The sequence below is a fragment of the Lipophrys pholis genome, assembly GCF_963383615.2.
Source record: "Lipophrys pholis genome assembly, chromosome: 19".
Taxonomy (NCBI): domain Eukaryota; kingdom Metazoa; phylum Chordata; class Actinopteri; order Blenniiformes; family Blenniidae; genus Lipophrys; species Lipophrys pholis.
The window spans coordinates 19,810,367-19,824,191 of NC_137647.1; the positions used below are offsets into that span (position 1 = coordinate 19,810,367).

The following is a 13,825-nucleotide window of genomic DNA, read 5'->3' on the forward strand; positions in this document are numbered from 1 at the left end:
TATGATTTCTGAACAGGAAAGTCACCTAACGAGCCGAGTGTGAGGGCGAACCACTATACCTCCTGCTCGAAATGTATTTATAGGCAACGGTGACAATTGACAGAAGTTTACAAGTCAGAAACTTTTATTTTCAAAGGGATGATAGGACTTTATTCATGCATACGGAGCTTATTCAGTCTTTTAAATATAATATGATGATACAGTATTTATGTAGTTGGAAAAGTGTTTTAATGAAAGTCGTATTTCTTTTCTCATCCTTGAATGTCTATTTCATTAGGACTATTCTTCACAAATCACATCCTGCACGAAGGTGATATTATAAATGCTCCCACATCGTGTTCCAGGGGTGAAATCAACAAGATGAAATGTGACTCTCGGCTGCTCGCCCTTCATACAAAACCCTGCAGATATTGGCTCTTCTCACAAATGAGTCCAAATGGTCCTCGCTCCCTTTGTCCCCTTTGGCACGGGTCTCTTTCTTTCTTTTTTTTTTTTTTTCTTTCCTTTCATTCTTTCATTTTGTAATTCATGGTTCCCAATTGGTGCACGGTAGCCTGCGGTATTATTAACATCAAGGACAGCTACAGTCTGGCTAATGGGTTTCAATAAATCGTGTGATGAGGAAGTGAGGAAGAGCTGAGTGGGAAGGGGGGGTGGGGGGGGGGGTTAGTGGCTCATGGGATGGAGGATGGGTGGGGGAACGCATGCATCTTAAAAGCAGCAATGAGTGGGAAGAAACGTACTGAGTGTGGGAAGTGCCACACTTCTGACTGGACACGTGTCTCAAAGGACCCTTTCGGCGAAGTCTCAAGAGTTAGCGCATCGTTACGACACAAATTTCATTCACAGCCAGTGAACAGAGGCGGAAACGTCCCAAGCAGAACGTCTTTAAACCAAACACCCTCGACAGGAATTCTCTTTTTTAATTTTCTTTTTTCAATGTGGGTTATTTGGACACATTTCAAGAGCGTTCCCATTCAAGTGGCGGCGGTGATGGTGCTGTAACAATTAAAAAGCAGTGTACAAGGTTATTTAATCTTGCATATTCAACTAAAGTATATTTTTAATGAATAGAAGCCCGTCGTGAGAGCACACGGACAACACATTCATTATAACGTCTTTTCTAAGCATTCTGATAGACCTTTGTCCACATCAGGATCTTACCCAGTCCCTATGTTCCAAGTTGTCCCAGTTATTTAAAAAAAAATAAAAAATAAAAACACAAAAAAAGGTTAGAAAGCTGGTGCTGAGGGCATCGCAACTTTCAGGCAATTAGCATCAAGGCTGCAGAAGATCATCAGTGTTATTCTCCGGTGTAACATTAACATGCGTTCCACTACACAAGTTCCTCCAGTAATTTGGAATCCATCCATCCACACACACACACACACACACACACACACACACACACACACACACACACACACACACACACACACACACACACACACAGATCAGATCATTTAATATTCAGAGTGCAAATTGCATATTTACACTCCAGTTTTGGAACCAAACTCCAGAGGTGGCTGCCATGCGAGACTATCAATCCATCCATCCATCCAATATGTGGTTCAGTGTCTTGCTCAAGGACACTTTGGCATGTGGACGGGTGGGAGATGGGGATCCAAACCACTCTACCCACCGAGCCACAGCCACGGTATTCTAACACCATGTTGTCTGTTGTCTGCTGAGCCATCAGTCTCAATTTAAAAGATCAGTTTTCCCAAAGTAATAGTAGAGATTTTGCATCGTTTCATCGAAAAGATCAGTAATAAAGACATTATGCTCTTTCGGGGGACTTTTAATGTCTGCGGAAGGGGAAAAAAAGGAAATGAGAGTGGTGGACAAAGACGAAGAAATCAGCCATTCGAATGTACGAGGCCTTGCTCCCACGTTTCCAATAAGGTCTCATTTAGCTCTCATTGAGTTTAATTCTCATTTCAATCCTTCAGCCAGGTTCAATAAAGTTTTTTTCGGCTTCGGATTCTGATTTAAATAAAAATACGAGACCACTGGAGAAAGCGTGTTGAATTCCCTCCTGCGGCGGCGTGACCACACGGACCTGACGAGTATTAGTGCACCGCGAGGGCGTGATGGAGGTGTGTGTGTGTGTGTGTGTGTGTGTGTGTGTGTGTGTGTGTGTGTGTGTGTGTGTGTGTGTGTGTGTGTGTGTGTGTGTGTCGGGGGGCTTATATCGAGTCTGATAACACCTCATTTTATTTTCGGACTCATTCAGAGAAAAATGAATCAGAATGTGGGGATGTTTAAAATATAGAAATTTTTCACGGAACAAGAAAGCCAAAATTTTAAAAAGTGCGAATGAGTTCTGGTGGATTTAAATGAGAGCCACTCAAATGAGTTTCCAGACTGCGGCTCCGGGAGTTGCCCCGACAACTGACAAACTTTTCCACCAAGCTTCAAAAGCCGTGTGTCGCTCAGCACTAGCGTCGGCGCCGCTGAGCAGTTGGTGTTACGTCGGACGCCGCGGGCCTCACGCCGAATCGCCCCGGCGCAGTCGCGTGTCCCCCCTCCTCCGTCTTCGAGTCAAAACCGCCGCCGCAGAGCCTCGGCCTCGCCGCAGCGGGACTTTGTCTCTGTCAGCGTGAAGGCGATTTCACAGATGCCGCCTCGGGGTGTGTTTGTGTTCGGTGCATTATGTCCTCTCCACTGTGACATTGACAGTGACATTGACTCACGCCGTCACTGCGACTTCCAGCGGGGGGAGCGGCCACGCCGACGCACGGCGCGATGTAAACACCGGCCCCGCGCGCGCGCTTTCATGAGCAGACGTGCGAGACGCGGCATGCCGCGGCGGTCGGCAACTCCAACATATGCCGGCTGCAAGTTTCAATTTCGACATAATCGACACTCGCTCACGGAGAGGTGAACAAGACGAGTCGATACATCTATTTAGGCAAGGCAAATTTTTTTGTGTATGGCACCGCCCATACAGGAGGCAATTCAAAGTGCTTCACAAAGACAAAGAAACGCTTGAATTTACATTAAACTCCTAGAACTAAAGCAAGATATTAAGGAAAATAAAAGCACACTTAAAGACAAAGGGCAATTAAAACAGTGGAATAAATAGTCAATAATTCAAATGAAGCTAATAAACGTGCATTTCGACTCGGGAGAAATTAGAATGATGAAAGGGATTGGATGAGAGAGTTTCTTTGAGTTCTGATATTCAGTGTAACAACTACATCTGCCAGGATAATGATAATGCCATGATTTATTTATTTATTTAATTATTTTTCTAGTTATTTCCCTCTTTATTTTCCTATTTAATTATTTATTTTAAACAAAAAAAAAAGTCTATTAATTTTATTTTTTTTCTGTGGTTGTGTTTATAAAGTATGAATTATCTTGTTGAAGTATATATTTGAATTACCTAATGTACTGTGGAATGATAATCGAAACTTTAAGGAAAAATCATGACATGAATGTTATCTTGTGCATGGAAATGAAAAATGTTTCTTCTATGTAGTTGTACAGTCAGTCCTGCATTGCCGCTGTCGCTTTCGATACTGACTGGCAAAACACTCAGTCCTAAACAGGGGAATGTCAACAACTGTAATAAGACAGAAAAACTAGAGCAGAACATGTTCTTCAAAAAGATGTACGAGATGGGATTTTTTTCTATTTGGTCATGCAAAAAATGATGCCGATGAATAGATGCAGGAATTAAAAAAAACAAAAAAAGAAACCCTTCTGACCTATGTACTAGACATTTTTTTAAATGTTCTTTATTGGGTTTTTTCCAACAGACCATGTTCAAACACAAAAAGTACATCTAATCAGTTAATTATAAACTCAGTGAAGAGACAACAACAATAGAAAGAGCCAAACAGAAAAAAACATTCAAATAAAGCACTCACACAGATATAGCTCAAAAACAAAGCGAATAAACAAGACAAAAAGATGAGGAAGGAAATACGTTAAGGCTACCGTTCTGCTCTCTGAGGAATCCTCTTGAGCCCCACCAGCTCCCCGGAGCGCCACCGTGTGGCCGCCCACTGATGGGTCAGATAGTTGGACTTGGACTTAAATGTGAGTAAATATGACCAATCAGAGGATATATGAGAAAGAAAGATGAGAATTTAATGAAAACAACAGTGTGATGTTAAATGAGATTTTCCCTAATCAGCAAGCTTGTTGAAAAGAACTCAGTGATATTGTCAATATCATGTCATTACAGAAGATATCAGGTTCAAACATGGTGAAAATGACCTTTTTCCTCCCATTACCTGTGGAACTAATTATGATGTGATTTTTAATTTTTGTTATTTATATTTTTCTCAGCCTTTAGCTCACAAGGAGCAACGTTTACAAAGGGCCCAGCAGTGAAATTGGACTAATTGTGTTGAATTTACAAAGGTTAATTATTCATGTCACACGCACAAACACACACTTACACACTTGTAATATCAAACGTGTGTTGTCGTTTTATCCGAGTGCCGTTTTTCTCATCCGGTATCGGCAACATACTGTAGCTTGACTCGCTTGTTACAACCTCGTTATATTGCATTTTATTATTATTATTATTTGGGATGTCCTGATCACACTTTTTGGCCACCGATACAATCCGATTTTTCAGAATTGAGTATCGGCCGATACCGATACTTTCTCGATCCGATACTTATATTGCTATTGCAAATATACTCAATAGTCTATTTTTGGAGCAACTAAGATGTCTGAAGCTAAAAGCACTATTGGCAGAAGCTTTGTTTCGCTAGAAATTATTGTAAAACTCACTTATTGAATCAAAATTCTTCTCAGAATAACATAAGAACTTATTTAAACTTTATTCAGTCATAACAACAAAAACCCAATTACACTCTGCAGTCTTGTATCTCTTATTTATGTTAACTTAAACAACTTCACCTGGATTTTGTGACAAATAAATCACTATGAACACGGCTCGACACGACGCTTCAGGGCATGTAGTACACATGCCACGCCTTTAGGGGCGCTGTGACTCACCAAGCACAACAGACCACATAGAAATTTAGAAGTAGACTCCTGCACAAAAACCACTATATATAACTCTAGTTTTATAGGTCTATGGCCCCGCTCCACCTGCTTCTAGCTTCTGCAGCTCGACCGGAGCTTGTAGTCCCTGATTGTTGTGGTTATTAGGTGACAGTCAGTTTACGGCAGGTCGCAAACGGGGCTCGCTTTACGGCAGCTGACGTGAAAAAGTTGGGGTTTTTGGGGGGGGGGGGTTTAGATCGGCAGGGTGATCGGCTGGATTCACCGATTCCCGATCACTCACAAATCACCAATATCGGCCCCAATCCGATATCTACCGATCGGATCGGGACATCCCTAATTATTGTTAATATTATTATTAAAGCTGCTTAGTCTGATTGTAGGTTCTTTAAAGGGATGAGCTGTTTTCGTGAGGCGGGTATGAATTGTTACAGAGATGAAGGCCTTAGTCAGACTCACACGCTGTCTGCAGAATAGTCAAATCCACCTCAGGAGCTTCACACGCGAATCAATAATGTAACGCTTCATGAAAACTCAGAGAAAAGTCTGCTCAGGTAGACTGAGAGCCTCTTGTTTCATCACTGCAGGATGAAACCAGACTAAAATTGTTCCACTAAAATGTATCCCTCGTGTCTGCCATCCCACATCACGTTCCTTTTCTCTGCTGCGATCCCCCCCACCCCCACCCCAACCACCCCACCCAACCCCACCCCTCCCCTTCGCCATCACCAGCCAAACTGTCTGCCGTGGAGAGCAGCAACTGCATGTGCAGGACGCCGTGCAACATGACCCGCTACAACAAAGAGCTGTCCATGGTCAAAATCCCCAGCAAGACGTCGGCGCGCTACCTGCAGAAGAAGTTCAACAAGTCGGAGAAGTACATCACGTGAGTGCAGTTTCAGTAATTATCCAACTTCACCAGTCATTAATGACCATTACAGCAATTAATAACTTTGTTGAGAAACAAAAAATCCTCATGAAATCATTTATTTTTGTGATAAAACAAGTTATTTGATGAGGACTTTGCACTGTTTCCACACATCAAAAGAGTTGTAAATGAAACTGCTACTAATGTGTGATTTACTGGGGACACTGCAAATTATTAGGCACTTGCAAAGATAGAAAATCTTATTTTTAGACATGAAAATTTCACTTGTTTTTAAAGGTTATTTAATCATTTTTGTCCTTCAATTTTCCAGTATAATCCTAACTATAAATATAAAAATCCCCTTTTTTGCAGTGTATGATGGAGCGATAAACCCCCCTCTCTGATGTATGTATCCCCACTTTTTTTTTTTTGAAGTGTAAAAAATGAGCAGCAGACGAAAATCAGAAAACATCAAAGTCCTTCTGAAGTTGAACAACACAGAAAACATCACATGAATAACGAAGTCTGCAAATAAAAGTTGTGGGGATCCAGCTGCAAATGATAAAAACTGCACAATATCTGCTAAAGATCTGAACTGATTCATATCTCCTTTCAAAACACGTTAAAAATTGTTTCAGTATTTAACAATTTATATGATTTCAGACTTTCTTAGTAGCAAAAACTGCTTCTGTATTTTGCTCGATCTGGTCGGTACGCTCAATTTTCCACATTCATGAACACAATCACATTAAATCCAAGGTGTGTGCCATTATTCACCTCCGTCAGATATGATCCTCCGTGCGTCTCATTGGTAGATCAGCTCCGACATCTCCGTGCATCGAATGTCATTGTTTGTTGCTATTTTCATACATGCAAAGCGTCAGTAAATCAGATCGGTATTCATGCATTAATCATACGTTATGTATTAATTCATCAAGTTGAGTGACACTCGCAATCTCATGTCATTGAAAGGGAACAAAGCTAATTCCTTCTTGTGCGGCTCTAACAATGAGATCTCAACGAAAACACACAACTAATAGTAAACACACACTGGAAAATACATTCTGCGGTAGGACGTGAGGATCAAAGACCAAATCAAAGCCTTTTTTCACTCCAACGATCTTGACTGACCTATATTAAAAATCACTCCTCATCATATACACAGAACGGAACAATGGCGGTGGCTTAAAATACGCACCAACCTGGAATTTTAAAAATTTGTAATTTAGCTGACAAGCTGAGCGCGCGGCGCGGGTGAGGGAGATAATGTGAAAACGTGACGGTTTCCCTCCTCCAGGATTAGTATAGACGGGAGCTGAGAGGCCGCTCTCCCTGCCAGACACCTGCACAAACCACTGAGCCTCTTTGCTGCCCACATTGTCTCCTTCTAATAAACGACTGAAAGCTTTCGACCGGCTGTGAGAAGCTCAGCGTGTCGTCCTCCCACGCGGCGGCGGCGGTGACGGTCGCTGAGTAGAGAAACAGACAGACTGCAACTTGCTTTGCTTTATCACATGAAATTTGGTTGTTATGTTTTGCAGGGACAACATCTTGGTGCTGGACGTGTTCTTCGAAGCCTTGAACTACGAGACCATTGAGCAGAAGAAAGCCTACGAGGTGGCGGGTTTGCTGGGTGGGTGATGTACACGGACTCACTTGGTGGACGCCATGGGGGCGTGTTGACGGTGATGACTGATGAGAAATGCGACCGTCTCATCAGAAGGTCATGAAACGTTGACGATCAATAGAAAGGCATCAAGTCGGTATTGAACCATCAGTGTAGACAAACAATGATAGTGATTAATGAACATGGGTGACTTAGATTAAGATGAATGAATAATAATCTCGACTCGAAAGATAGTCAACCCCAGAAAGTATTCGGGTAAACATTAGGTTGGAGTTCCTGCGGTTCATTGGACTCTGTACCGGAGCGGGTTTCCCTTCCAGCATCGGTCTGCCCGACTTAATGTACCAAGGTTTGCTCAGGTTCAGTCCGAATCACTGGTGAACTTAAAAGTTCATTAATGGTGATTCTGACTCAGAGACTCCTTTATCTCATGCTGTACGCGTGTGAATGATCATGTTAAAACCATTTGAGATTTCATATATGGTAAAATACTCTACTATATACTTAAACTCTATTTAACACTTCCTTTTTTTTAATTTTAGTGTATTTAATTCAACAATTCATTACAATACAGGACAAAAGTTGCCAAATTTCTGAATGAAAGAAAGCAGAAAGATAATTAAACTTATATACCCTTCATCCCAAATAATAATTTTCCATTGAACATTAAAAGCAAAGAGCAAATAACTATTTCGATATTTTATTTCATTTACAAAAAACACTGTGATTCTCCTTTGAATTTTAATAATAACCTGGCTTTAATCATGTAACAACCAACCTTTGCCTATTTACACTGGGCAGTGTGCAGCATAGCAATTAATGCTTTTCTATGTTCAAAGTAGTAGTCATTATTTCAATGAGATGACATTACAAAGCTGTAAAAAAAAAGCTTTGTCTCTACAGTGCAGATATCTGTTATCCAAATTTCAAATTCATGGATCAATCACTGCGGTCGGACCACCCGGGTCACATTTCCTCGTCCTACCGGGACCAGGAGTCATTTCTCATTCCAGGCCTGCTTTCAATTCCCCAAAATAAATGTCTCTCTTCCTTCACTTTGATCTGAAACAAGTCTTTCTCCTGACTCCGCCATGAGGGGGAAAAAAACCCTCTCTGCTTCACGTTGCGTGACTGTACCCGTGTCCTTGTGCAGGTGACATCGGCGGTCAGATGGGATTGTTTATCGGAGCAAGCATCCTCACCATCTTAGAGCTCTTCGACTACGCGTATGAGGTCAGTCCCACGTGGCAGATTCCACACTTTGTTTTGCTTTGTTTTGCTTTTTTATGAACTTGCATAGCCTTAATACACCCACACAACGCTTCTCTTCAGAGTCTCGCTGTTTTTTAACAGACTTTTTGTTTTAGTTTTTTTTTTTTTCTCCCTGTGACAAGCTGCATCGTGAATGCTGACAAGACAATGTTGCTGCTGTAAAACGCAGATAGAAATCCCGATTTACCTCTGAGCTGAAGGGCTTTATCTCCCTTCTTCATTACTTTTGCTCCATTCGATGCCCCTTTTTAGAGCATCAACCGCTGCCGTCTGCTGCACAAAGTTTTGATAAGCTCATAATAGTCTTTGCCTCCCTCTGGGGTGTTGAAACGTAAAGAAAAAGTTTGGGTTTTTTTTTTTGTCGATTTTAATGACCAAAATGGAGTAATTGGGATAAGAAATCCTCTTGTCGCTGACTCAAGCGTTCCCGAAGCAACGTGTAACAGCTTTCGCGCTCAAACGGCTGCAGCAGTGTACTCCGTTGGCGCGTTGGCCACCTAATTACATTTTCACTTTGAAGTCAAATGTTTCTTTTCAGTCTTGTAATAAAAAAAAGATGAATTTTCATGACAAACTGAGCAAATTGGTCTTGACTCTCGCTGTCTGATCTGCAGGTGGTCAAAGACAGACTAATGGACTTGCTGAGCAGGGAGGAGGAGGAGGAGAGTCACGCAGAGGATGTGGTAAGAGCAGCCTTTGACCTTCCCCTTGTCGATCCCCTTGTTGAAAGACGAGTCTGCTCTGATCGCGCATACGAGAACCTGGCTTTAGCCGTACGCCGTCCTGTCTCTCTGGAAAACATGTGCGAAACGAGCACCGCCGGTCTTCGGTCGGGAACGGCTCTCTTTGCTTGAGCAAACTCTCCACGAATCCAGGCAGCGGCGGGGACTCCGCCGGGCGGGCGGGCTAATGCCCCTTTAATGAACACACACACGCAAGAACATCAGATAGCTTAATCCAGAAAAGCGAAAGCGACAGTGTAGAGGAGGAAGCTGGGCCCGTGGAGGGACTGCAGCAGCAGATTTGTAACAGGGGGTCAGTAATATGCTGCTGGAACACTACAGACGCTGCACCTTCACATTAGCGAAATGATTCCACTTCTGTCCTAATAGGCTAAATCAATCCAGATGTTTGGAGTACTTCCCCAAATGGAGTCTTACTTTTTGTGAAAACATTAGTTCTTGTTCGCAGAACACACCCTATGGCTGTTTTTCAGCTCTATTTCAAACAGCCTGATTGTGAATGTCTTGGCCGATGCCAACACTATTGTTCTCTTTGCCAACCTGTCCTACCGTGACTATCACTCCAGTGATGATCACTCCAGTAGTTCTGCAGAATCCTTGAAATAAGTTCACTTTTTCTGCACTTCCTGTTCCTTCATCCTGGAAGTAATTCTTTTTTTCGGTGACATTTTTTTGCAGTCGGATGCCTTAAAAGAAATCTGTGGTTAACACATTCCGGATACTTTTTCACACTTCTCACAGTTTTACGCCCCGCTCTGGATTTCTTTTTTTTTTTTTTTTTTGAAGCTTTCAGGTGTCATAAAAAGGCTACAGGGGCTCTGGGGGACACTATCACGCTTGTGAAGGGGTGTGAGGAAAGGCTATTGTAGAAGAGACGAGTGCTCCCAAAGCTTTGCATTAGCAGTTACCCATAGTAGTTGTGTTCGGCTCGAGGAATCCCGGAAATTGGGTTTTGAAGAGTCGTTGAAGGGCGACTTCCTTGCTCTGTGAAATGTGGAAGTATCGTGAAGTTTCATTAATCTCCGAAGAAGGAAAAAAAAAAACAAGCCAAAAGACTCTAAAATATCCAAATATTTCTTCATGTGATTATGACTTCTAGGTTACCGAGAGGAAGGGGTCTGCAACCTTCTTGATCAAAAGGCCGTGGGGAATTACTTCTTTACATTTTAGCAGTGAGCTGCCACAGTGGTTGGGGGTCAAGGGTCATGCTCAGTGACCTCCAGTGGTAACCTGTCAGTGGGATTTGAACCTTCAAACCTCTGATCCCAAGCCTCTTTATGATATTTCCAGCTGTTTTAGATTTGTAGCTGTTTTTACCTTTTTATAAGCTTTTTTTTTTTTGGGTGGATGCAGCTTTTTTAGTTGTTTAAGCTGTTTTAGCCAGAGACCAGTGTCGTAGTCCAGGGTATAAGCAGGTATACGGTATATACTCACTTATTTTTCAGTCAGAATTACATACATCCACTTCAAAATCCCCCCGATGCACCACTCCGCAGTATCAACAAACCATATTGCCTATTTTACTTCCTAGGATGATGAAGCAATGTCTATTTGTACCATGAAACATGAGGCCTGTCGAGCCAATGAAAGACAGAGTAGGGTTTTTTCATGACGAGGCAAATTTTGTTAACTGAAAAATCACACTAAAATGATGTGACAATGAGCAAATACTATAGCTAGACACGAAACATGCGACTGTTTCTAAAAAAGTGTGTTTCTGGGCTGCTCAGGGAAAACACTTTCTCAAACACTCTTCTGTAGACCCAATTCCATTGATCCATCTTCATTTCCAATTTTACACCATATCAGAGTAGGGTACATCTTGGATACGTCACCATTATGGAGCTAAAAGACAATAAACTGAAACCTACAGGAAGTTTAAAGCTGCCAATTTACAGAAACATGTCCTCGAGGCAGAGACCCTCAGAAGAACATGCAGACTCCCAACAGAATGTCTCTGGTGGTCACAGTGCTGACTGCTGCATCTACCAGACCACCTCTGAAACAGCTTAGAGTTCACCCTGCGGTGTGGTACACTGTATTAATGGTCCGATTGTTCCTCCCAGAGTTCCTGCGACCCGGTGGCCAACCACTCGGAGTCCATCAGCCACACCGTGACGGTCCCGCTGCAGACGACGCTGGGCACCCTGGAGGAGATCGCCTGCTGAAGCCCTCCCCCCTCCCCCTTCAGAGCCACACTGGGCGGCGCTCTGCCCTTCGCATCCTCTGGCGACCTCGCCGGGGGAAGGGGAGGAGATGGGGACAGGGACAGGGACGGGGGGTTGGACTGAGGACGGCGGCACACCGCCCCCCACCCCCCACCCCACGTCTGGAGCACTAATGGGGATTAAGGAGCTGTCGGCTGGACTTCTCAGCACGCTCTGTCACCCTGCACTGTACCGCTGGAGGAAGGTGGCCTTCCTACATACATGCACACAGACAACGTAGAGACTGTGTAGGGCAAACCACCCGCGATGGGGACTCATCCCTGCGCAGCGTGTCCATGTAACAAACACCTTCATACGTCGCTCACTGCCAAACGAACTGTACAAACTGCATGCGTCGATCTCTCTTGCTCTTTTTGCTGATGCGTACGCTGGACTGCAGTGTTGCTTTACTGTACATGTGTGCCATTTGTCTCTCTCTCTCTCTCTCTCTCTCTCTCTCTCTCTCTCTCGCTTTCTCTCTCTTGCTCGCTCTCTCTCTCGCTCTCTCTCTCTCTCATTGGCAGGACTGGCCTGTAACAGGATAATAAACTTTCGAATGTACAGATTGAACATATGGTTGTTTAAAATCATAGTTCAGGCATAACCAATCCATCTACAAAAAACAGAAACCTGTTCCAACAAGCAATTGATCATGTCTTAGTAAATTATGGCGGGTGATGTATGAGTGTCACCGTGGAGGGAAAAAGAAGAAACCACCTGAATATTTTCGCAGAGCTCACTCACGGCAACGCTTTAGATTATTATTTTTTATATATTATCATAATTTCTTTCTCATCGGTTTGCGGATTTACTGCGTGACTCCTGCGGTGCAGACATCCTCGTTTTGAGCGACTCTAAAGAGACGGCGTACCGCGAATTTATGTGACGAGCGGACTGGCTTCTGGCTGATGCACCTCACCAACAGCGCCCGGCTAAGTGAGGCTGAGTCGGAATTTATTTGCCTGTCAGGCGGTGAGTGGGGCGGAAAACACCGCACTGTATGAATAAGACCCTGGTGTCGTCAGGACATTATTTCATTAAGAAACTACCAGAGTGATATTTTGGACAGCTATTAACATTTCCTCTCGCAGGGCTTCATTTTGTCCTCTGCTGAAATAAATAGATATTGAAAAAAGGATAATCCTCAGGCTTGACAATTTAACAACAGATTAGAAAAGCACCAAGAGGAGAATCAAACTGTGTTATGGTGTAAATACATTCTTGTCTTTTCTTTCTTTGTTTTTCTCATGAAACGGGTACCACAGAGACATGCCTGAACTTAAAGAAACCAATTACAGATCCAGAAGTTACTTCTTTTTTTTAGTTATTATTATACTTTATGTTCCTCAATCTGCATTCACAAGGCGAGTGTATTACATAATAGACCGTAGCATCGCGGGTTAGTTGAGTGTCAGAGGAAAAACTCTTTTCCGTGAGCTCCGGAATTATCTTTCCAGGTTCAGGCCGAACCTCCAGTGTCCTAGGAATCATATATATGGCTTCACACCAAAAGCTTTTGTGAGACTGTTTGAAAGATTTACTGCATCTGATCTCTAGTCCATGATCATCTTAGCATGGTCTCTGTCATTATTGTAATGTACATTACAGGTAGGAATGAATTCAAGTGCTTTGTGGGACTGTTTGAATCATGATTTCCCATCTGTGGCTCAACCTGCTGTCTCTGTGTACTATCTCATGTCGTGGCTTCAGACGAACACAGTCCTCGGGTCGATGCTCCCGGCCCGGCCGTGGCGGCAACACTGGCTGTTTCTTCTTCTCTTCCAGCTTCAAATTGTTATATCGCGGGACGGCGATTCCTCATTTTGTGATGCAGCATAACAGTGTGCGTGTTTTTAATGTGAAACAATTAAATGAAAAGTTGTTTTGCAGCGCCTGGCGTGTTTGTGTTTCGCCGAGACCGAGCAAGATAAGCTGATTTGCGAGTCATTTTTACACAAGAGGAGATACGGAAAACAAAAAGCCGAGCGTCATAAATCAATTTGTCTGCCTGCTCTGGGAGACACATCTGTGATGCAGGGATGCTTTGGGAATAACGCTAATGTCAGCCATTGATAAAATGTTTACAGTCTTCACTAGCTTAGCACATTTGCTAATT

The 13,825-nt window shown here is 43.0% G+C and overlaps 1 protein-coding gene across 1 annotated transcript in view; it reads left to right on the plus strand.

The window, feature by feature from the left end:
- The window catches only part of asic2 (acid-sensing (proton-gated) ion channel 2), a 450,674-nt gene extending 437,077 nt beyond the window's left edge, over window positions 1-13,597 (plus strand). The window contains exons 7-11 of the mRNA XM_080488572.1: window positions 5,725-5,878; window positions 7,402-7,493; window positions 8,641-8,720; window positions 9,374-9,442; window positions 11,569-13,597. Of these exons, the coding sequence (XP_080344698.1) occupies window positions 5,725-5,878; window positions 7,402-7,493; window positions 8,641-8,720; window positions 9,374-9,442; window positions 11,569-11,670 (497 nt within the window). The 3' untranslated portion in view covers window positions 11,671-13,597. The remainder of the gene's footprint in view (window positions 1-5,724; window positions 5,879-7,401; window positions 7,494-8,640; window positions 8,721-9,373; window positions 9,443-11,568) is intronic.
- Window positions 13,598-13,825: the final 228 nt, after the last annotated feature.